This window comes from Haematobia irritans, chromosome 1 (assembly GCF_050003625.1).
Source record: "Haematobia irritans isolate KBUSLIRL chromosome 1, ASM5000362v1, whole genome shotgun sequence".
In the NCBI taxonomy this organism is placed as follows: Eukaryota; Metazoa; Arthropoda; class Insecta; order Diptera; family Muscidae; genus Haematobia; species Haematobia irritans.
This window is the reverse complement of record NC_134397.1, coordinates 102459037-102484933: the sequence shown is the minus strand read 5'-3', so window position 1 is coordinate 102484933 and position 25897 is coordinate 102459037. Positions and strand designations below refer to the sequence as shown.

Here is a 25897-nt window from a genome sequence, read left to right as displayed (position 1 = left end):
AGAGCGTCGATAGCGTACTTTGACTCAAGTCTATGAGACAGAAATGACAACTGAGGAAAATCTTTCCAAATCAGAAAGTAAGTCTATGCGTGCAAAGTTTAACGAATCATGTAGATCATACAAACTTTGCAAAACGTCTATGCTGGATTTGATTGATATTGAGAAATGCAAAATGGACAGTTCGCTAAGGAAAAATGAGAGAAGTGAACTGAAATTGGATGAAACTGGTTATTCGTTAAAAGTGCCTCCATGTGACACTGAAATATTCAGCGGAGGGTACGATAAATGACCGGGGTTTAGAAACATGTTCTCCGCCATTTATATAAACCACCCAAAATTATCTCCTTCTCAGAAACTGTTTCACTTAAGGGCGAAAACAAGAGGTGAGGCAAATCAGATAGTGAAACAATATGCCTTGGCCGATATCCGGAAGATGTACCGACAAATTTACGTGCATGAAGATGACAGGGAGTTTCAAAGGGGCCTGTTTCGGAAGTCTACAACAGAGGAAATTACTGATTTTCGGTTGAAAACCGTAACCTTTGGAATAAATTGTGCTCCCTATTTGGCGATTCGGACTCTCTAACAATTAAGTGAGGACGGGAAATCCACTCACCCTACTGCTTCGGAAATTTTGAAATCTCAGATATATGTGGATGACATACTCTCGGGAGGATATAATTTGTAGGGGACTGAGTGATACTTAATAGAACTGATTGATTTACTTAAATCGGCAGGTTTCCCACTGAAAAAGATAACTTCAAACCATTCACTCATTCTGAAACAAATGCCCCCCGAGGATCTTCTTAACGAAGACTTTCTGAAGATTGAGAACACCAGTGAGACTAAAACTTTAGTATACGATGGAATGCGATGGCTGATAATTTCTACTATAGTGTATCGAATATAACTCTTTCAACTGTACCGTTAACTAAAAGAAAGATATTGTCTCTCGTTGCGAAAATTTTCGATCCTGCTGGATGGTTAGCACCGATTATCGTTGTAGCAAAAATACTTTTACAGCAGTTATGGATCGATGCGACTGATTGGGATGAAGAAGTTAAACCCCACACTGGATAAATGGAACATCTTCATCTCAAATTTTTCGGATATTGAGAAAATACGTATTCCTCGCTGGGTACATTATACATCTGAAAACCAAATTCACATTCATGGGTTTTGTGACGCCTCTGAGAAATCTTACTGTGCCTGCATTTATATTTGTAGAATATCGTCACGAAATATTAGAACTTCTTTTTTGCTCGCTTCAAAAAGTAAGGTAGCCCCATAGAAAAATTTTCCGTGTCTGGAATTGTGTGGCGCGGCGCTATTATCGAAACTTTTAAAGTCTGTGTCCCAAAATCTGAACATTTCTGTTACTGATATTTATCTCTGGTCCGATTTCATTTAAAAAATAAAAACGAAAAACAACAAAATGATTACAAACATGTATTAAACTAATCTGGTAAATGCAACATTTGGTATGACGCAAGCCAATCTCCCATCTTCCTCTTTTATTATCTTTGGTTTCTATACCTTGTTAGTTGCGGCATAATTATCCCTCTTTCAAGTCTTCTTTAACAAACACACTGGTCGAATATATTTGCATTGCCACAAAGCCAGCAGCGCACGTCTAGGAGAGCTGACGTCTCAGTCGTTATTTTAAGAGAATTGCACATGTCGCAGTTCAAATAAATACTCTCGTTGATTTATTGATGTCGTTGCCACATTACATTCGGAAAATCGGTTTACTTGTGCAAGACACGAAATTGTCGTTGTAAACATGAATATCGGATGTATGGTGATTAAATAAAATAGCCGGTACATACAGAAAAAACGTTTACTTAGAAAACACGTTTACTTGAAAAATATACCGAAGGTTTAGATCTCAAATACCATCCCCAAACCATTATTACATACGGCAATTTGTACGTGACAATACGACATCGTGCATTTTGATTTTGTAATGTGCAGATGCACACACACACGTCATAAATAAATAAAAGAAACGCAAGACAGAGAGAGAAGGGGAGTTAGTGATTGCGAGAAAAAAGCTGAGCTACTCATTTTAATTGAAACGTCAGACAATGAGGATCTATCAATGTTGACATTGAAAATAATCTGCTAAATATATGAAAAAAAGGCTTCGACAAAGAAAAAGAGACTGATAGACTGTGTGGCAAAGGTCTTAATAGAAAAGTTTAAGTAAATGGAAAAAATCATGAATATAATAACATATAGCTGGCAGAAGGAAAGAAATTATCAAGCCTAGATGTAAATATATAATTTGTAGAAAGGAGGCCAAGTAATCAAAAGAGGAGGCGAGAGTCGTAATTTCAGAATTCGGAGTTCATTTGTTTGGCAAAAAGCGATTGCAATTGTTTAAAGTTTGTTGTCTGGTTCTTTGGATAACGGTGCTGCATACTGACAAGAAGGTGACCGAAGTGTGGAGAGGTAGAAGGGTGTAAATGCATGGAGTTCATAGAGTGGGTGAGTGCATGTACATTTGATGAGTGATTGTTTGGAGAAAACGCTAATTTGGTAAAAAATTGGTAAAATCAAATTTAATTCTCCTTAAATTAATTGTTTGGAAATCGGCAAATGTTTTATGTGGCAAATTGCCAGAAATATTTATAGTAAATTTCATAGGGAAAGAATTCGGATTTTACTGTGATTGTTTTCCACATTGATAATTCAATTTGGGAAAATGTCTAGGACAAAAAATAACGAAAACCAACATTATTAGTTGGGAAATTAATGAATGATTTGACTCGTTATTATTTGTTGTGGACATAATTAAGGGCAAATCGTAGAGTCATTGACAATTTTGTTTTTCACAAATATATATCTATGAAAAGTTCCATGTAATTGGAAATTTATGATATATAGTGAAACAGGCGGTTAATGATAATATATTTATTTCTCAGGAAACATGTTTATGAATATTTATGACTTATGAATTGGGAGAAATTTTTTATGCTGAAATTTGCTAGATCGACACATGCAAAACAATATTGTTCTCTGAAGTTTTGGAGTGTTGGGAAAAGGAAGACACCCAACAATTTATATTTATAGAATGTATCTAATCAATAAAGACTTTGTGTGCTGGAGGTGAATTGTTTGATTCTGGAATTTTATGAGCTTCTAGTTGGCACAGATATTGTCAATAGATTGGATTATTTGAATATTTGATAAAGGAGTATTTACTCGATTAATTGCTGGAGAAATTTCGCACGAGTTCATGTATGCTATTTATTCCAATGTGTGTGGGAACATTTATACAGGGACATTTATACATACATTTCTGCTATTTACACTGATATTGACAAATTGATTATACGGCTGTAATAAAGGTCAAGTCCGTCTGTAATTACTGGATGTAACACGACGGTATATATTTGTAAAATTTTGGATTGTTGATTTGGTATGAAGTATTATGCGAAGTGAAATTTTGGACACATGATTAACACAACATTAAGTATGGATGTCTCCAAGATGTTGCAGGTTTGATTAAGAGGGAGTTAATGGTCATTTTATTGTCAATTTAGTTTCGATTTTAGCGGCTAGCCACCTTGAAGGGGTAATCTTCGAATTAACTGGAATTTTTGAGTTAGAGATAAGGGTACGTCAAATATTGGCTAAGGCTGGTTTGAAATATGGATAAACTAGATAAAACGTTTCTTACTTTGGAAATCTGATGTAATTTGAATTGTAAACTTGTCATTGGAATTAATTAAATGTTAATTTATTTCTTTCTGGATGCTTGAACTAATTTCTGGCCTAGTGGCTTTCTGTGAATTTAAATTTGTTATTGGCCCTGTGGCTTTCTGTGAAATGCAATTTATTAGTTACATCGTGGTTTAGGACAAAACAATTCATCTGGGAGATAAAACTTTCATTCTGTGATTTTATTGCAAATCTCTTTCTTTCAACAATTTTGTTGGACAGTAGAACTGAAATTTAATTTTTTTTCATCCTTAATTGTTTGATTTTATAACATCTGGATCCATTTGTGTTGATTTCGGAGAGTCCGTATTTGGGTACGAATATGTCATTTCAGAAATTCATATTCTTTTCGGACCAATTGGTCACATACTGCGCGAATTTTTCTGCCATCGATGTAACGGAACATACACTTTCAAGTTTAAGGGTTGATCTAGATGATTTAGAGCGTCGATGGCGTACTTTGACTCAAGTCTATGAGACAGAAATGACAACTGAGGAAAACCTTTCCAAATCAGAAAGTAAGTCTATGCGTGCAAAGTTTAACGAATCATGTAGATCATACAAACTTTGCAAAACGTCTATGCTGGATTTGATTGATATTGAGAAATGCAAAATGGACAGTTCGCTAAGGAAAAATGAGAGAAGTGAACTGAAATTGGATGAAACTGGTTATTCGTTAAAAGTGCCTCCATGTGACACTGAAATATTCAGCGGAGGGTACGATAAATGACCGGGGTTTAGAAACATGTTCTCCGCCATTTATATAAACCACCCAAAATTATCTCCTTCTCAGAAACTGTTTCACTTAAGGGCGAAAACAAGAGGTGAGGCAAATCAGATAGTGAAACAATATGCCTTGGCCGATATCCGGAAGATGTACCGACAAATTTACGTGCATGAAGATGACAGGGAGTTTCAAAGGGGCGTGTTTCGGAAGTCTACAACAGAGGAAATTACTGATTTTCGGTTGAAAACCGTAACCTTTGGAATAAATTGTGCTCCCTATTTGGCGATTCGGACTCTCTAACAATTAAGTGAGGACGGGAAATCCACTCACCCTACTGCTTCGGAAATTTTGAAATCTCAGATATATGTGGATGTCATACTCTCGGGAGGATATAATTTGTAGGGGACTGAGTGATACTTAATAGAACTGATTGATTTACTTAAATCGGCAGGTTTCCCACTGAAAAAGATAACTGCAAACCATTCACTCATTCTGAAACAAATGCCCCCCGAGGATCTTCTTAACGAAGACTTTCTGAAGATTGAGAACACCAGTGAGACTAAAACTTTAGTATACGATGGAATGCAATGGCTGATAATTTCTACTATAGTGTATCGAATATAACTCTTTCAACTGTACCGTTAACTAAAAGAAAGATATTGTCTCTCGTTGCGAAAATTTTCGATCCTGCTGGATGGTTAGCACCGATTATCGTTGTAGCAAAAATACTTTTACAGCAGTTATGGATCGATGCGACTGATTGGGATGAAGAAGTTAAACCCCACACTGGATAAATGGAACATCTTCATCTCAAATTTTTCGGATATTGAGAAAATACGAATTCCTCGCTGGGTACATTATACATCTGAAAACCAAATTCACATTCATGGGTTTTGTGACGCCTCTGAGAAATCTTACTGTGCCTGCATTTATATTTGTAGAATATCGTCACGAAATATTAGAACTTCTTTTTTCTCGCTTAAAAAGTAAGGTAGCCCCATAGAAAAATCTTCCGTGTCTGGAATTGTGTGGCGCGGCGCTATTATCGAAACTTTTAAAGTCTGTGTCCCAAAATCTGAACATTTCTGTTACTGATATTTATCTCTGGTCCGATTCGACAATAACATTGGCATGGCTGGACAAGCCACCGTTTCATTGGAAAACCTTGAGACTGAGATTTTGGACAATGTAGGAAATGCTACCTGGAGGAATGTTCTAACAAACGAAAACCCTGCCGACATAGGAACTCGTGGTTGTACTGCGCTTGAATTGAAGTTCAACACACTTTGGTGGAATGGACCGACATGGTTAGTAAAACCACCTGAATTTTGGCCAAAACCCACAATATTTAAGGAGCCTGATGTAGAAAGAAAGGTCACTACATATCAAATTAAGACTGCATCCGAAGATATACTGGAAAGATTTTCATCTTTTAATCGAGCAATGAGCGTAATTTGTTTCATATATCGTTTTATCAGAAAGTGCCAGAAAAAGAGGTCGTCTGTTATGGGAAATAATTTTATAACTGCAGAAGAAATTCTGTTTGTCAAATTTCAGCTAATTAGGATCGCACAAATTAAGTTTTACTCTCCAGAATACAATGCGCTTAAAAATGGTGAACATATCTCTACTAAAAGCAAATTGCTGACTTTGAATCCATTTATCGATGGAAATAATCTACTTAGAGCGAATGGACGTTTGTCTAACGCCGATCTTCCTTACACTGAAAGATATCCAATTATAATTCTAGAGAATTCTCGCTTTTGCAAATTACTAATAGCTTCTACCCATGAAATTCTCCTGCACTCTGAACACCAAAGCATGCTAAGGGCGATTCGATCTGAATATTATATCATACGTCTGAAAAATGCTGTTCGGTACTGTATCCGAAATTGTCGTACTTGTACCATATACAAGCAACGGATCCGAAGTCAAATAATGGCAGCCCTACCTCTCGAACGATGCACGTCCTCGTTGCCATTCACTAATACTGGGTTAGACTTTGCAGGACCTTTTGACTTGAAAACATCTAGATTACGAAATGCGAAGATCCAAAAGGGATACGCAGCCGTTTTTGTTTGTCTTGCTACTCGAACCATTCATTTAGAAGCATGTTCAGACTTGACTATTGAGGCGTTTATGGCTACCTTTGATCGATTTGTTGGCGACGTGGATTTCCCAAAAAAAAGTTTTCTCCGACAATGGCACTAACTTTGTAGTAGCCAGTCGTATTCTGATGCATGAATACCGCAATTTTTTTAAAAATGAAGAAACTCATCTTGTCGATAAATACAATACTCTCGGTTTCTTTTGGCAGTTCATTCCCCCTCATGCGCCGCATATGGGTGGCTTGTGGGAAGCTGCAGTAAAAAGTATGAAGTCGCATCTCCGGAAAGTGGCAGGAAATATGAAATATACCTTTGAAGAATTGTCCACTTTGCTTGTTCGTATTGAAAGTGTACTCAACTCAAGACCCTTATCTCCGATGAGTGAAGATCCTGCGGAGATTAACGCATTAACTCCAGGCCATTTTCTAAGAGGGGCACCTTTAATCGCAGTACCACAGGAATTGTCTGAAAATCTATCTCTCATTAATCGATGGCAAAAACTGAAAACTATTCAACTGCAATTCTCGAAAAGGTGGAAGAACGAGTACATCACTAATTTACAGAAAAGATATAAGTGGAAAACTGAACAACAAAATCTTAAGGAGAATGATTTTGTTATTATTAAAGATGATAATCTACCCCCCACTGAATGGCGTCTAGGGCGCGTAATTAAAGTTTATTGTGGCCCCGATTCTAAAGTTCGGGTTGCTGAAATAAGAACCCAAAATGGAATATTAGTTCGACCTTTAGTAAAGCTTTGTATCGTACCAGTTGCCAATTGAATTCCGTACTTTCTGTTTCTGTTGTTCACAACTTAATAAATTTTACTATTACAGCAAAGTATCACCTCTACCAAAATGCCGAGTCTGCTCCAATAGGCATTCACTAAAAGAGTGTTCGGTATTTCAATGTATGGGCGTCCATAAACGTCGTATAATAGTCAAGGAGAAGTTTTGCTTTAAATGCCTATGCTCTTCACATACTCGTGAGTGGTGTCCATCAAGGAAAACATTTCTGGTCTGCAACTATAACCACCATACTATGTTACACGTTGACGACCACAAGAAAAATACAAACTATCACAATTCGAAAAGAATAAACACCAGCAGAATCGCAACCCATCGTTATAAATCGCCTCATGTGTCTATCGAGCGCAGAAACGCATCCGCCGTCGGTCGTAAATCTACGCTGCGGTCACAATCATCGCGGGAAAGATCTGAACCTTTAGTGCATGAACGCCTGAGTCAGCGACCAAAAGTTCATGTCTTTCTACCGACTGCGTTAGTTAGGGTGTTAACTTCACAAGGTCCTGAGAAGGTGAGGCTGATGCTAAATTCTGCCGGAGTCCAAACAGTCATCTTGCAATCGTTGGTAGAGCGTTTTAAACTTCGCACAACTATGCAGAATGCTAGGGAGTACTGCACTGTGAGTCTTCAGTCATATTCTTTATTAAATTTCAAGTAGTAATTACAATTCATTTTATGGGATTTCTATTTCATAATATATGATATCCAGCGAAGCCATTGAAGGCTTGTCTGCCGGGAAGAATTTTGTTTCGATTCAGTTCATTCGTATAGTTATAGCTTCATTGCGAAATTAACAGTACATCCTTCATCTTCTTCTTACGCTTTCGGTCATCTCGAAGATGTATAATTTCTTGCGAAAAAGTGTTTAATACCGTTGGTAATTGTACTTGGAGAGAATTTCGTCCATAATTATTTTTAAATGCAGGAACGTTGTACTTTCCTTGCGATCTTCTACGGGTGTTGTGGGTGTGATCGATGGTTTTTAGCAATCTTTAATCTGTGAAAAAATCTGTTGCTATTGACAATTTATAAATGCTGCTTACATTTAGAATCTTTTGTTCCGTCATAAATGATTTGATTTCTTGATGCGATGGATATGCTCTGGTTCCGTGCTCAGGATATATTTGGTTTTCATTAATTAGTTCACGAGCTCTTACAGTTTGGATGTTTTGTGATTTTATTTTTTCACTAGTATTTTTATTAGGCGCTTTTGAGAATCTTGGAGCCGTTTGCAGTGGGATGAGCTGCCCCAGGCCGTAATACCATGTCTAATATGGGACTCAGCTAACGCGAAATATGCCTGTTTTCGAACATTCATTGCGGCACAGTTACTTAATTGATAAAGTGCGAACGCTGCTTTTCTAAGTTTTTTATGCAACGACTCGATGTGAAGTTTCCATTTAAAACAGTTGTCGACTATTACACCGAGATATTTGTATTCGCTTACGACTTCTATTTTATCTTGACATGTTCTATTGCAGATATTGTTTTTATTGTGTATGCAGTTATAATCATGAAATATCAGAGGTATATTTATATTTATTGCATTTCTAGGTTTAATATCCTTTAATTTTGTTTTTTTTTTCGAATTTATTATTAATCCGTAATCGTGGCACCATCTAGTGATAATATTCAGTTCATCCTGCATTATACGCATGGCCTCTACAGGATTGAGATGGTTTACAATAATAGCAGTGTCATCTGCATATGCAAACACTTTACTATCCTTAGTAAAGTAAATAAAGTATGAGTCCAAGTTTCGAACCCTGAGGTACCCCTTGTGTTGATGCTACTTCCTTGCTTACGTGATTATCGACCTTTACTTTGTATGATCTTGAATCCAAATAGTTTTTAAACCAATTAAGTGCAATTCCTCTAATTCCATATCTTTTCATAATGTCAATCATCTTCTTGTGAGAAAGAGTATCGAACGCTTTACTGAAATCGATGAATAGCACAAGTGAATGCACACCTTTATTTAATGCTTGGTTAATGTTGTTGGAAAAGTTTCCCAGAAGTTTATTAATGCTCTTCCCTTTTTGGAAACCATATTGGCATTTATTTATAACACCATATCTCGACAAAAAGTCCGTAAGTCTTTTGGCAGCTGCCTCTTCGAGTATTTTTTCTATAACCGGTAGAATGGCAATAGGTCTGTAGTTATTATAGTCTGATTTCAGACCATTTTTATAAACGGGTCTGATTAATGAAGTTTTTAACGTATTTGGTATTATAGCTTCGTTGAAGCTTTTATTAATAAATGCTGTAATAATTGGAGTAAGTATATGTGCATTGTATTTTATATCCTTAGCTCGAATCTGATCGATACCAGGACTTTTGTTGGGATTTAAATTGCTTAATATTTTTAGTATTTCATCTTCATCGACATCCGTAAAAAAGATAGTATTTTCAATTCTTTGTTTTTCACGACCCTACTGTGAAGATTCAAATTACTGGGGTTGTTAAGACCATTTTTAATACGCCACTGCCACAAGTAACCTTGGAAAAAGTTGCAGTCTGTATATAACCATTTACCTGATCTGGCTGATCCTCATTTTTTAGACCATACAATGTGGAAATTAGTATTGCAAACGACCAACTGCCTAAAATAAATTTAGCTGGTTTGATACAAACCTCTTCTAATATGCCAATGACACAGAGTTATATTTTTGGGTGGATCACTTCCTGAGCATGCAGATATTAAGTTGCATCCCCGCAAGGGGGGCGGCATCTTGAACTCTGTTCAACAACATTTATTCTTTTTTATTGTATTTTCATAGTTTTTAAGAATCATATATTGAATCGAATTGATATGAATTGAATTTGAATGAATTACTGATGTAACGTTTAAATAAATCTTTGAGATGAATTCTTTATAAGCGACAACCCTGATCGCTTTCTCTGTCTCACAGTGAAAGCTTTCACTCAAAACTTTTGTTTAATATTTGTCCCTTCCGTTTTGACTGGATTAAAATATTTATGGTATGCACTAAATTACAATGTCTGATCAATGCTTTGGTTTTGTAACTTACTTGCGTTTCAACTTCCAAAAGGGTAAGCCGCAGCTAACCATCAATAAACCTTTTATACTGTCAACTGAAAACTGAAATCTTGACTTTTCTTTTCTCATTTTTATACCCTAAACCACATGGTGGTCAGGGTATAATAAGTTTGATCGACCAAAAAATGTGCCTACCAGAAATATTGATTTTAGACCCATAAAATATATACCGATCGACTCAGAATCACCTCCTGAGTCGATCTAGCGCTTGGTGTCCGTCCATCCGTCCGTCTGTCCATGTATTTGTTGTTCACAGGATTCCGGTCGCAATTATTAACCGATTTTGATGAAATTTGGTACAGGGAGTTTCTTGGGCACAAGGACGAACGCTATTGAATTTGGAAGAAATCAGATCAAATTTAGATATAGCTCATATATATATGTTTCGCCCGATTTCGACAAATGGGGTCACCAAATTTGGCAAAAGGTAATCTTTTCCATCGCCCTTCAAGTCTGCAAAATTTCATCCAAATCGGTTCATATTTAGATATAGCTCTCATATATATGTATCGCCCGATTTTCCCAAATTTGGCCACAAAACCTTTATTTATCAACCGATCTTACTCAAAGTTGGCTAAATATAATCTTCTATAGCACTAACTATATGTGCAAAAAATCATCGAAATCGGTTCAGATTTAGCTATAGCTCTCATATATATGTATCGCCCGATTTTCCCAAATTTGGCCACAAAACCTTTATTTATCAACCGATCTTACTCAAAGTTGGCTAAATATAATCTTCTGTAGTACTAACTATATGTGCAAAAAATCATCGAAATCGGTTCAGATTTAGATATAGCTCCCATATATATGTATAGCCCGATTATCCCAAATTTGGTCATAGAACCCTTATTTATTAACCGATCTTACTAAAAGTTGGCTAGATCCAGTCCTCTGTAGTACTAACTATATGTGCAAAATTTCATCGAAATCGGTTCAGATGTAGATATAGCTCCCATATATGTATCACCCGATTTTGAAAAATTCGCCCCTAATAACCCTATGTTTGACCATACAGGCCTCATTTCTTAACTGATCTTACTCAAATCTTGGACAAGGTAACCTTTGGTGGTATTAATCAAACCCGCAAAATATTATGCTAATTGGTTCAGATTTAGATATAGCTTCCATATATATGCATCGCTCGATTTTCCCAAATTTGGCCATAGTACTCTTATTTATTAACCAATGTTACTCAAATTTCAAATTTTGATATACTAGCCGATCGTATTTATACGTACTTGTAGTTTTTACATAAGAATAGTGCTCGATTTTTACAAATTTGTATTTATTACCCACACTAATTTAACGATTTTCTCTTTTTTAATAATGGGCTCAATATTAGTGGCATACTAACTCCGTACACGGACGAAAAAGACTGTTTTTCATATGTTTGGTTGTAAAAATTATATGTTTGGAACTCAAATTTTTAAACACAATATTTTTAAGTGCAAGCATATAATGTTCATAAACCAGCATAACATGTTTGGGACATATATGTTAATATGTTAGAACATATTATGTTTGGGACATAAAATGTTTGTAAATATAATATGCTTGGATGCAAACATATATTAATTTAGAAATAGACTATAAACATATATGTGTTTAGAAAGAGAGACATAAAATGTGTGCTGGAAGTAAAATCATGAAAGTAACAAATTGGCGCCTTAAAAATATATATACACAAAGAAAATTCCATTAAAGATTGGAAAAATACTATGTGTGAATATAAACAAGTATAAATTTACAAATTTCGAGTAAACATATATATGTTGTGATATAAGACCGCCAAAAAATGTATATGCTTAAGTAAAAAGATTAAAATGAGTATTCGGAGAGAAAATTCATTCGGAACCAAGAGAAAAGACATTTAAAAAAAAGCATGAGTTTTGTTTATCATTTTCGCATTACGGGCACTTTTTTTTGTTTCGTCAAAACAAATCGGAACGTACACTGAAAAAACAGTGAATCCACCAGGAAGAAAACTTTCGGTTAATTTTAGAAAAGTTTGTATATTTGTAGAAAATTTTAACTAAACAGTATAACAAACGTTGGCATCACGCCGATGTCATAAAAATAAGTAAATATTTTTCGACAAATACAAGAAAATTTATTAGACATAACTAAGTTTTTTCACTTGTTAAAGAAAACTTTGTAGTTTGAAGAAAAAACTTGGAGTTCAAAATTGCAAGAATGTCTTTAGTGACATACGAAGCTCACGTGGGACGCATTTTTGGTAAAATTTACAAATTTAAAGAAATTCTGAACTATTTTGTGGAAGACACGAATTTAGTTAATCATTATGCTTCATTTGAGTATATTTTTTCCTCGGGTTTAGTTAATTTAACTAACGTACACAAAAAAGTATTAGAGTAAAGAAAACTTTATCCAAACATAATATTTCTATGAACTAAAATAAAGTTAAATTGGCTTTAGTGAAATAGAGAGTTCACTTTTTTTGAGTGTAGGACGAGTAAGTCAAAATATTCAAACAAAGGTAATTAAAGGGATCTTCATAAAAACTAACGAAAGGGCACTATACACTGAAAAATAGCATGTCCGTTTCCAAAGATTGTGTCTCTATTTTAAAAATTTTGGTATTGATTCCGAGCCAATGCAGCCGAGAATTCAAGTAAGGATACTTTTAAGACACAATTCTCTTTTTAATGTGGGTTTTGTGTATTTGACTCTATGAAGCAAATTTTATTTTTTCGCTTTTTCAGCTTTTTTCATATGCTATAAAAAGTCCGTTAAAAACAAGACAGTAGAAATTGTGCTATGTTTAAAGTAAAAACGTCTTTAAAATAAAGTGTTGAAAAACGTGTCCTATTTTTTAACGATTTTTGCTTTGTAGTCAAGATGCAAAAATGCAACAAATTTAAAGACAATTTCATTAGTTTTAAAGATTTTTTCTGAATTATTAAAGTCAAGTTGACCTTAGTTCACATTTTTTCCTTTCATGTTATGATACCCATTTTCAAGTCAAATCACTTAATTATAAGGACAACACGACTTCATTGAAAAGTTTATCGACTTTTGAACATGGAAAAAACTTTATTTTAGAGAAATGCATCGTCTAAGCTAAGCAAAATTTGTATTCTTATTTTAAGGACATGAAATCTTTGGCCACACGACAATATTTTTTCAGTGTACTCTTTTTCGAGTTGTTACAGTAAAATGAAAACATTGGGAAGCAGTGAAAAAATAAACAGTAAGATCTATAAAAACAAAGTTTAGTTCCTCTTTATTAATAAGTAGTCCAAGAGGAGTTGACGGATACTTTCGAAAATAAAAGCGGACATTGAGTTTGAGTTTTGCCACTAAAATTATTTCTCATTTTAACGGCAAAACTCGCATCGGTAAAACCAGAATAACATTATAACTTTTTTAGGCAAATTGTATTATAACTTGGTGGGGAATGATCCAAAGCAACAATTGAATAAGTTTATTTTCTTTAGAATAAGTTATTAAAGAAAGCAAACAATTGTTCACACCTAAATAAATTTATGTGTTGGTTGTAAAATTATTGTTTCGAAGTTAAATATAATGTGACTTTGAATGGTTATCGTTAACTTTAGGATTCGATGGAAAAATATGTATATTTTACTCGACTTCACATTCTTCCTCTGAAAGAGTTTTTGAATTTCTTCGAAAATTCCAAACTTGTATACAAACCCTTTTTTGTTACAAAATTTTCTGAATTTAAGTCTTTTATAAGACACACTTTACAGTTTCGTAGTAAAAAGTTAATATAGTAGTATGTGTTCAGGTTGACACCCTGTTAGATTTAAGTTTCATGAATTGTAAAATACACCCCTGAATTATAACGATATCTGAAAAAATGACAATGACTTATCGAAACTTTCTCTTACTTACTCTCTCGCTCAAATACCCGAAGGTACGAATACCCCCGCCAATAAATTGAATTTTAATTTATTCTTTAAAAACCAAAATTTAATTGTGTTTTTATTTATTTCCCCCCTCATTGATAAATTATTTTATTTAATTCCCCGCCTTTTCATTGGTCCTTCGAGCCGGATTAAACAGCCCGAGATTCAAAATAAAATAATTTATCATTGAGCTTCTCTTTTTAGAGCCCGAAAATCCATTGGATATATTTGGTATTTTTTACCCCCAAAATTATTGGCTATCACCATTGTTTTCCCCTATAATATCCATCACACCAAGGTAAGGTTGTTGATATTCATTAGTGGTGAAAATAAAGTAAACAAAAGTGCAAGAATATCAATAAAATAAAAGAAATAATAAATACAAAGTCACTCTTTCGTTTGCCTGTGTGTTGCTGTTGTATTTTCATTTGCCCATACGCTTTGGTTTCTAACAACCAAACGAAAACCACAGCTTGCATTATTACCCCCACTCCCGTCTCTCTTATCCAGTAGTGTGGTTGACTGTTATACGTACATACGTGTGTGTGTTGCATTCAATTGTACTACATGTTGCATTGCATGTTCGAGTGAGTTGTAACTGAACATTGCACAGTGGGCCCGATAGAACAAAAGTTGTTCATTAAATAATTTTGAAAATTATTTTACATTGAAAAATAAATATTAAAATTAATTATTTTAATTGATTAATTATTGAAAAATATTGCAAGTAAAAGGCAATTGTGACTGTTTCGTATAATAAATAATAGTGATATCGAACTAACCCCGTAGTTTCACCCGTTTGAAATATTTTTGATTCTTGCACATTGTATCATATACTAATACGTAGTTTTGTTGCACAGTGGTGTTGGTAAGACCAAAATTGGAATATTTTTTAATTTATGAAAAATATTCAAACACATTAAATATTTGTTTATGGCCAATAAAAAATAAATTTCGTCACTTTTTTGAATCCCATTTACGTTTGTTGCTGGAATTGTGTTCTACAACCCCGTTTTTATTCCGAATTAATTATTTTTACTCGAAATTTGAATTTTATTGAAATTAATAATGTCTGATATCAAGAATTTGATTAAAAGCGCAGACCGCTTAATTGATTTGGATATGTTCGTGACTTCTCTCAAAGAGGAGGATCACACCGTCCACAGCCTCAATATTCATAAGCATGAAATTATTCGACTTTGGGAGAATTTCCGTGAAATTTATGAGGAATTGTGTGACACTATGGGTTCTAGTGACGATATTGCCAAAGTTAAGGCGAAATATATCGCGACATATAAAACGTATGTGCGTGGACTAGCCCTTATTGAGGCTTTAATTGAAAAGGTCAATGCGAAGAAGAAGTCTTCTAGTTCATCCCTTCCAATTCACCTTCCCCCTTGTGATACTTCCCCCTTGTGATACTGAAATTTTTTCTGGTGATTATAAATCTTGGCCTACATTCAGAGACATGTTCTCTGCCCTATATAAAGATAATGAACACATCAGTAACATTCAGAAAATGTATTATCTGATGCAGAAGACGGAAGGTGAAGCCCGTGATACATGTCCGATTACTAATGAGGGTTTTCAGATGGCTTGGCAAAATTTAGTCGACCGTTATGAGAACAAAAGGGTTCTTGTAAACGCCCAACTCAAGATTTTATTCAATCTTGCACCCGTTTTAAAAGAATCTGGTCCCTCTATTAAGCAATTGCAGCGTACTATGAGCGACTGCATAACCAATTTGTCTCTTTTGGGCATTGATACGAAGAATTGGGACGTTATATTTGTTTTCATATGTTCCACCCGTCTTCCTGAAGTTACCCTAGGACTTTGGGAGCAATCCCAAGGATCAAGTTCTGACCTACCTAAATGGGAAACAATGGATAAGTTTTTCACTGCTCGGTATCAGACCCTTGAGTCCGTCTTTGACATTAAAGGCGCCCATAATATTTCGACATCTACTGGTCCGAGTTATGTCAAAAAACCTACTAGCCCAAAAGTCAACTACTAATAATAATGGTAACAGAAGTTTTAAGAGCTTCTCTACTACTATACCATCTAATCCTCAGCAGAAATGTCCTCTTTGTTCCGAATCGCATCCCCTACGATTATGCGAAGAATTTCTTCAAATGTCGGTTAACAATCGGTTGGAAACCGTCAAGCGACTCAAATGTTGCACGAATTGTCTGGCTTCGTCGCACACTTTTAGCAATTGTAAGAGCTCAAATATATGTTTCTTCTGCAAACAAAAACATCATTCTTACTTGCATAGAAGGGAATCTTCAGCACAAGTGAGTCGAGACTCGAGCTCACGACCTGGAATGACCCGCGATATGGGAAATCCAGCCCGATCAGCTTCTGACGATGTTCCTTCTATATCAGAGGCTGCCCGTTCGTTGCAAACTTTTTCAACTGCTATGGAGACATCACAGTTTTCTACAGTTCTTTTGGGAACTACTGTGGTAGATTTGTGTTGTCATGGCGTGAAGTGTTCGGCTAGGGCATTGATCGATCCTGCCTCGCAAGCAACTTTTATTTCCCGAAAGTTGCAAAAGAAACTTGCTTTGCCGATATTCCCAGTTACTTCTGCGAATATTGTTGGCCTAAATGGCACGATATCGGCGAAGTCTACTAATGTTTGTAGGATCCCTTTGTGCTCCCCTATTGACCCAACTTTCGAGTTGTTGACAGATGCGTATGTTGTTGACAAATTGACTGGTCGTTTACCAACTTATTCATTGTCACAACTATTAGATGTGAACCTGCCGGAAGTCACGATGTGTGATCTAAAATGTTCTCATATGGACCTTTTACTGGGAGGTGATATATATTCTCGGATAATGCATACTGATGTTCATAAGCACCGTAATGGTGATCTTATTGCCCAGAAATCAGTTTTCGGTTGGATCGTGACTGGAAAAGTCACCCAAACCAAGCCCCTACAGTCGGTGGTATCATTTTATAACCACATGGAGTTGAATGATCAACTTGGTAGGTTTTGGGAAATCGAAGATGTACCGAAAGTATGCACTATGTCAGAAGAGGATAGATGGTGTGAGGAATTATACCTACGAACGACTTATCGTAATGATAATGGTCGGTATGTTGTTTCACTGCCTTTTAAGCGTGAATACCCCAAAGATTTGCAACTTGGTTTGTCCCGAAATAATGCCATTTCTCAATTTAAGCGAAATGAGTCGCGGTTAATGAGAAATCCCGAGCTGAAGATTCAGTATGACAGGGTGCTACAAGAGTACGCTGATTTGGGACATATGACCATGATTGATGAGAATAAGGTAAATTATTCTAATTCCGTGTATTATTTACCCCATCACGCTGTTTTCAAGCCTGACAGTGCCACCACTAAATTACGTGTGGTGTTTAATGCTTCCAGTCCCACTTCTAATGGCGTTAGTCTTAATAACGTATTGTATACTGGACCCGTTCTACAAGCAAATCTAATTGTTTTGATTCTCCGATGGAGATTATTTAGATTTGTCTTCAATGCTGACATCGAGAATATGTATAGACATATTCTGATTCACCCCGATCAAGCGTCATATCAGCGAATTGTTTTCCGTTTAGCCCCTGATGATGTGATTCGAGATTTCGAATTGAACACGGTCACATTTGGTGTGAACTGTGCCCCATATTTAGCTATTCGGACCCTATTTAAACTGGCTGATGACGTTGAGGCTGAATTCCCGACTGCTGCGGAGATAATACGTTCGCAGATGTATGTCGATGACATTTTGGCAGGAGCTCACAGTTTAGATGATGCCATGAAGAGCCGTGATGAACTTATGGAAGTTCTAGGTTCTGCTGGGTTTAATCTAAGAAAATGGACCTCTAATGTGCAGGGTCTTTTGCTAGATTTACCCCCCGAATATTTATTGGATAATGACTTTTTGAATATTTCCAATGAGAGTACCGCCAAGACTCTGGGTTTACGTTGGAACGCTGGAAAAGATGTTTTCTTTTTCAAGTTGGTTTCAGCCCCTACTAGGTCTTGCGTCACCAAACGAGCTGTTTTGTCTGAGATTGCTAAATTGTTTGACCCAGCCGGTTGGCTGGCCCCTAAGATTATAGTTGCTAAGATTATAATGCAACAAATCTGGAAGGACAAAAGAGATTGGGACGAATGTTTGAAACCCATGACTCTGAATAGATGGTTTGCGGTTTTGGACGATTATAGTGAAATCGAACGGATAGAGATCCCCCGATGGGTTGGTTTCAGCCCAGACCATGAAGTTCAGCTTCATGCATTTTGTGATGCTTCTGAGAAAGCATATGCGGCTTCACTATACGTCCGAATTAAAAACGCCCCTGGTGATTATGTCACGCATCTGCTCGCAGCACGAACTAAGGTAGCGCCAATCAAGGTTGAATCCTTGCCCCGTTTAGAGCTCTGCGGTGCAACTCTTTTGGCTGATATGGTTGAGACTATTCGCTCCGAGCTGAGTCTCCCAGAAATTGAGACATTCTATTGGACTGATTCGACAATAGGTTTGTCGTGGCTTCGGAAGCCCCCGTGCCACTGGCCTACGTTTGTTGCTAATCGAGTAGCTAACATCTCTACTAAAATCGGTACTAGTAATTGGCATCATGTTTTATCACACGATAATCCCGCTGATATAGCCTCGAGAGGTTCTTCAGCGCGCGATCTTCTAACGAATAACCTTTGGTGGAAAGGTCCAGCTTGGTTATGTCGCCCTCGCTCAGAATGGCCAAAATCTACGTTTAGAATCATGACGGATCTTGAGACTAAACCGATTCAAGTCAATTTGAACCAATTATCCCCTCCTGAGGATATTTTGGCCCGTTTCTCTGATTTATCCAGAGCCCTGAGAGTTTTGTCATATGTATTCAGATTCTTTCATCGAATACACCCGAAGTTTAAATCGACACAGACGCATTCATCCTTCAATTTGGAACAGGGTGAAATCAACTTTGTGAAAAGTCGTCTTGTTGTCCTCTGCCAGCGTCGTCATTTCCCTGAATATGTGGCGCTGGAGAACAATGCGCAGTTATCTCGAAAGAGCCCTCTGTTGAATTTCAATTCGTTTATAGATTCTGTTGGATTTATGCGGATGAATGGTAGACTTGCGCGTTCCCCTACTCTCACCTATGATGAGAGATTCCCCAAAATTCTACCCTATGATGCCGGGTTTACCAAATTGTACCTGGAGTATATTCACAGGAATACGGTACATGTTGAAAATTCATTAATGTTGAGATTGATGAGATTAGAATTTTGGGTTCCCAGACTGAAGAATCTCGTCAGAACAATCATCCATAATTGCCGTACATGCGTATTGTTTCGGGAGAAAACTGTAGACCAAATTATGGCCGCTCTTCCCCCTGAGAGAACTACGCTGTCTCGCCCGTTTACATGTACTGGAGTCGATTTTGCAGGCCCCTTTGATATTAAGACCTACATTGGTAGAGGTTGCCGTATCACTAAAGGATATGTGCTTGTGTTTGTCTGCTTTGCGACTAAGGCAATTCATTTGGAAGCGACAAATGATATGTCGACTGATTGTTTTATTGCTGCGTTCACCCGGTTTTTTTCCCGAAGAGGTTGTCCTTCTAAGATGTTTTCGGATAATGGGACATCTTTTGTAGGAGCTTCTAATGTTCTTGGTAGAGACCAAGCCCGATTTCTCGCTGATGTGAAGCAAAATCTTATTTCGCTTAACGCCTTCCAATTATTAGAATGGAAATTTATTCCCCCTGGTGCGCCACATATGGGTGGTCTTTGGGAGGCAGAAGTTAAGAGTTTCAAGACTCATCTTAAGAAAGTGTCTCACTCTCAGAAGTTTACTTGTGAGGAGTTCAGCACAATGCTAGCTAGAATCGAGGCATGCCTTAATTCTAGGCCCCTAAGTCCTATGAGCGATAATCCAGACGATTTGGCCCCTTTGACCCCAGGACACTTCCTTATAGGTTCTGCCCTTCTCTCCCCACCGGAGCCCGACACGGCAATTGAGTCGTTAAGTTATGTGAATAGATGGCAGAAACTTAAGGTCCTTTCTCACTCTTTCGCCAAAAGGTGGAAAGAGGAATATCTCATTGAACTCCATAAGCGAAATAAGTGGAAATTTCCTCAAAGAGATTTTGCAGTTGGTGACCTGGTAGTAATCAGGAAAGAGAATTTGCCTCCACCAGAGTGGAAAGTAGGTAGAATCGAAAAGATCTACTTAGGCCCCGACAACAAAGTGCGAGCTGTTGACATCAGGGTTGGAAATTGTACTATTACAAGGCCCGTTGTCAAACTCGTACTACTACGTGTTGATGGACAAAATTAATAACATTTTATTTTCTTTGTGTGTGTGCTGTCCCCATTTTTTCGTATTTCCAGACATGTCTGGCCCATCTCGTCGTCTCAAAAACGAGCGCCCTGAGGTAGAAGTGGACGTCGCCCAACCAAAGAAGAAGTGTGGTGAGGTGAGATGCAAAGTGTGTCTGCAACCACACGCACTCCGCCTTTGCACGCGTTTCCGAGCTATGGACCCTGCAAGACGTCGTAAAGCCGTAATGCAATTCGGCTATTGTTTTAATTGCTTGGCAGAGTCACACAAAAGGACTGATTGCAGGAGTCGGGAAAGGTGTATGGAGCGCCGTAATAATGCCTCCAGGAGGGTAGCACGAAACCCAGAGACCCAACAGCAGAGAACCATCAGTGGACGATGCACCTGTGGCCATAATCCGACCAGCTCCACCACAGTTAGCCCCAATACCGGTCATGGGCCGGCTACTATTGTAATCCATGTACACTCTGGGTCTCACTGAATCAACGTTTATGTTTTTTGTATTTTTTGTATGTCATTTGAATTGTAAATTGAATTCTCGTTTTTTATTGTCCCCTAGCTCCTGCTTGCCTCTATGTTGCATTCCTGCAAGGGGGGCGGGATGTTCAGGTTGACACCCTGTTAGATTTAAGTTTCATGAATTGTAAAATACACCCCTGAATTATAACGATATCTGAAAAAATGACAAATGACTTATCGAAACTTTCTCTTACTTACTCTCTCGCTCAAATACCCGAAGGTACGAATACCCCCGCCAATAAATTGAATTTTAATTTATTATTTAAAAACCAAAATTTAATTGTGTTTTTATTTATTCCCCCCCTCATTGATAAATTATTTTATTTAATTCCCCGCCTTTTCAGTATGTAATGTTGAACACCTTTTCGGGATATTCCGAACGTATTTGGAATATACGTAAAAAATATATGTAAAAAAAAAAATAAAAAATGGTGTCGGTCGAAGCAGGGATCGAACCCAGGACCCTTGGCATGCAAGGCGGACGTACCAACCACTGCTCCAAGTCGCCAACAAATGTATGTTTAACAATGTTATGTTGTTAAACATGGATCTGTGACTGACTATGCAAACTACTCAATTGCTCGTTCAGAATACAACCTGTGGAATAAACAATCCTATAACAATTATTTATCGAAAATTAAAAATGAACTGAAACTTAATCCAAAGTCATTTTACAGATTTGTTAATTCTAAACGACAATCAAATGTGTATCCAAGAACCCTTCACTATGGTGCTGTTGAAGGGGATGATAATGAATTTATATGTAATTTGTTTTCAAAGTTCTTTGCAACAACTTACTGTCATAAGGATTTCAAGCAATCTGATGCGTACCCATATAAGATACAGGAATATTCGACATTCACTACTCCATTTATTTCTCCTGATATTGTGATGAGTTATATGGAAAAGATAAAATGTTCATATCGCCCGGGCCCTGATGGGATTCCCAGTAACATCCTCAAATATTGTGCTCATTCTCTTTCGACTGCTCTCTCATTTCTGTTTAATGAATCTTTGCGCACAGGTCACTTTCCTACGTTGTGGAAGAATTCATTTATCATTCCGCTATTTAAAAATGGAAGCAAGTCAGATATTACGAATTATAGAGGCTTGCTAAATTAAGTGATATTCCAAAACTGTTGGAGAAAATTATTTCTGATATTTTGAATCATCAAGTCTCCTCTCTTCTATCGCCTAAACAACACGGCTTCCGTAAATCTTGTTCGACCATAACAAATATCTTGGAATTGACTACAATGGTTAATGAAGGCTTTAGAGATCGTTTACAGACTGATGTCATTTATACTGATTTTAGTAAGGCGTTTGACAAAGTAAACCATTCACTTTTACTGTACAAACTGCATCGCATGGGCTTCAGTGAATTAATGGTATCCTGGTTTGAAAGTTATCTAAAGAATCGTACACAATTTGTAGTATTTGATAACATTATTTCAAAATCAATACATGTGCCTTCTGGTGTTCCACAAGGCAGTCATCTTGGCCCTCTATTGTTCTGCTTATTTATAAATGACCTTCCATCAGCCATTAAATATGGTTACACTCTCATGTATGCTGACGATGTTAAAATTATAAAGGTTATTCGGAATAGTGATGACCAATCCTTACTCCAATCTGATCTGAATAGCATGTACAGATGGTGCTCATCAAATATGATGGAACTGAACATCAGGAAATGCAAGCATATCTCTTTTTATAGATTAAATTATATCGACACGAATTATAACTTGAATGGCACAACGCTTGAAACTGTTGAATTCTTTAAAGATCTTGGAATACTTTTGGATCGCAGGCTAAATTTTAGATCTCACATTTATATGACTGTAAATAAGGCCTATGGATCATTTGGATTTGTCAAGCGCTGGAGTAAGGAATTTTCTGACCCATTTGTTACAAGAAACTTATATACTTCACTTGTGCGTCCTATCCTGGAATATGGATCTGTAATTTGGGACCCACAGTACCAAATTCATTGCAATCGTATTGAATCTGTTCAGAAACAATTTTTACTGTTTTGTTTACGTCGGAATAACTGGACACCTCAAACCTTGCCGTCTTACAAAGAAAGACTATCGCTCATCAAATTACCTACACTGAAAAGTAGACGTACCATGCTGAATATCTGTTTTATGGTTGATTTAATTAACGGAAGATTTAAATCTGACTTCCTTATTAACAGCATATCATTCAATGTACCGCAACTTTGAACTGTTCCACATTGAATATTTTCGAACGAACTTTGAAAACAACGATCCACTTCGCCGTCTTTGTAAAGAATTCAATAAATTGTATTATTATCTTGATTTGTCAGAAGAGAAATACAATGTAAAGAAAAAGATAACATTATTATTAAATACTTGATATATTAACAAACGATATGTAAAGGGTGATTTGTTAAGAGCTTGATAACTTTTTTTAAAAAAAAACGCATACAATTTGCAAAATCTCATCGGTTCTTTATTTGAAACGTTAGATTGGTCCATGACATTTACTTTTTGAAGATAATTTCATTTAAATGTTGACCGCGGCTGCGTCTTAGGTGGTCCATTCGGAAAGTCCAATTTTGGGCAACTTTTTCGAGCATTTCGGCCGGAATAGCCCGAATTTCTTCGGAAATGTTGTCTTCCAAAGCTGGAATAGTTGCTGGCTTATTTCTGTAGACTTTAGACTTGACGTAGCCCCACAAAAAATAGTCTAAAGGCGTCAAATCGCATGATCTTGGTGGCCAACTTACCGGTCCATTTCTTGAGATGAATTGTTCTCCGAAGTTTTCCCTCAAAATGGCCATAGAATCGCGAGCTGTGTGGCATGTAGCGCCATCTTGTTGAAACCACATGTCAACCAAGTTCAGTTCTTCCATTTTTGGCAACAAAAAGTTTGTTAGCATCGAACGATAGCGATCGCCATTCACCGTAACGTTGCGTCCAACAGCATCTTTGAAAAAATACGGTCCAATGATTCCACCAGCGTACAAACCACACCAAACAGTGCATTTTTCGGGATGCATGGGCAGTTCTTGAACGGCTTCTGGTTGCTCTTCACTCCAAATGCGGCAATTTTGCTTATTTACGTAGCCATTCAACCAGAAATGAGCCTCATCGCTGAACAAAATTTGTCGATAAACACATTTCGAACCGAACACTGATTTTGGTAATAAAATTCAATGATTTGCAAGCGTTGCTCGTTAGTAAGTCTATTCATGATGAAATGTCAAAGCATACTGAGCATCTTTCTCTTTGACACCATGTCTGAAATCCCACGTGATCTGTCAAATACTAATGCATGAAAATCCTAACCTCAAAAGAATCACCCTTTATATAATGTAATATATTACTGTTAGTCTGTAAGGGTTTAATCCATAGATGAAAATAATAAAAAAAAAAATACAATGTTATGTTTGCATCGGCTCGTGGGCGCCGCAAGCTATGCTATATAAATATGACTTATAACGATAATTATCTCTTGATGACCATAACAGCTACGTAGCCCAGTGGTTAGTGTGCTGGCTTACAAACTGTGTGATCCGCTGTTCGAATCCCCGTCCGGCAAAAGGTAAAATTTAAAAAAATTATAAAATTTAATAATTTCTTCTACAACGTTTGTATTACAGAAAAAGGTGCTAAGAACTAAAAAATCATGGAAGTGAAAAAAATGTGAGGGAATATACAATTAGGCAAAAAAAAAAAAAATGTTGAGCAAAATCTTCTTTGGGAGAAAATTCTTCTAAGCATATAATATTTTTGGGTTCAAAATGCTTCCAAACATATTATATGTCCACATAATAACATATAGTTTTTTGGAAGACAACATTATTGAATTTGGATGGAAAAATACATAATGTTTGGAACTTAGACTACCCAAACATATTATATTGTTTAGACCAATATGCTTTCAAACATATTATATATTGGAAGAAATCAAATATATAAATATTTGGGCAATACCCAAAAATTTATATGCTTGAAGCAAAATGTGTTTGGGAGTATATGTTACAGAAGCGATTTTTTTTTGAGGGTGTAGGTGCAATATCAACACGGCTAGAAGTAGGGGAAATTCCCTATATGTAGGGTTTTTCTAATATTTAGCGTCTTGTAGGGACGTAGGGCCACAATATAGGACATTTTCACTCAACACAATTTGTAATAATTTTTACATTTTGGTGCTCTAATATGTTTGGAGGCATTTTGGACCCAAAAATATTATATGCTGAGAAGAATTTTCTCCCAAAGAATATTGTGCTCAAAAATTTTTTTCTGCCTAATTGTATATTGCCTCACATTTTTTTCACTTCCATGAGTTTTTTTAGTTCTTAGCACCTTTTTCTGTAATACAAACATTGTAGAAGAAATTATTTAATTTTATAATTTTTTTTCAATTTTACCTTTTGCCGGACGGGGATTCGAACAGCGGACCACACAGTTTGTAAGCCAGCACACTAACCACTGGGCTACGTAGCTGTTATGGTCATCAGGAGATAATTATCGTTATAAGTTATATTTATATTGCATAGCTTGCGGTGCCCACGAGCCGATGCAAACATAACATTGTTAAACATACATTTGTTGGCAGCGTGGAGCAGTGGTTGGTCGTCCGCCTTGCGTGACAGGGGTCCTGGGTTCGATCCTTGCTTCTACCAACACCATTTTTTTTTAAATATATTTTTTAACATATATTCCAGATTCGTTCGGAAGTTCCCGAAAAGGTGTTCAGCATTACATACTATTA

General features: G+C 36.5%; 1 protein-coding gene across 6 annotated transcripts in view; it reads left to right on the top strand.

The window, feature by feature from the left end:
* The window catches only part of LOC142221522 (uncharacterized), a 253095-nt gene that overhangs the window by 6618 nt on the left and 220580 nt on the right, over nt 1-25897 (top strand). The window contains exons 2-3 of one of the 6 annotated variants that reach the window (XR_012718085.1): nt 14479-14619; nt 20686-21429. The exons of 2 other annotated variants lie outside the window; for them this stretch is intronic. Coding sequence is in view for 3 of the 4 variants with exons in the window: in XM_075291276.1 (XP_075147391.1) it covers nt 2469-2490; nt 20686-21116 (453 nt within the window). In the remaining variant the exon portion in view is untranslated. Of the gene's footprint in view, nt 1-1634; nt 2491-14478; nt 14620-20685; nt 21430-25897 lie in introns of those variants that run through there. 3 more of the 6 variants (XM_075291276.1, XM_075291275.1, XM_075291278.1) reach the window with 3 other exon arrangements.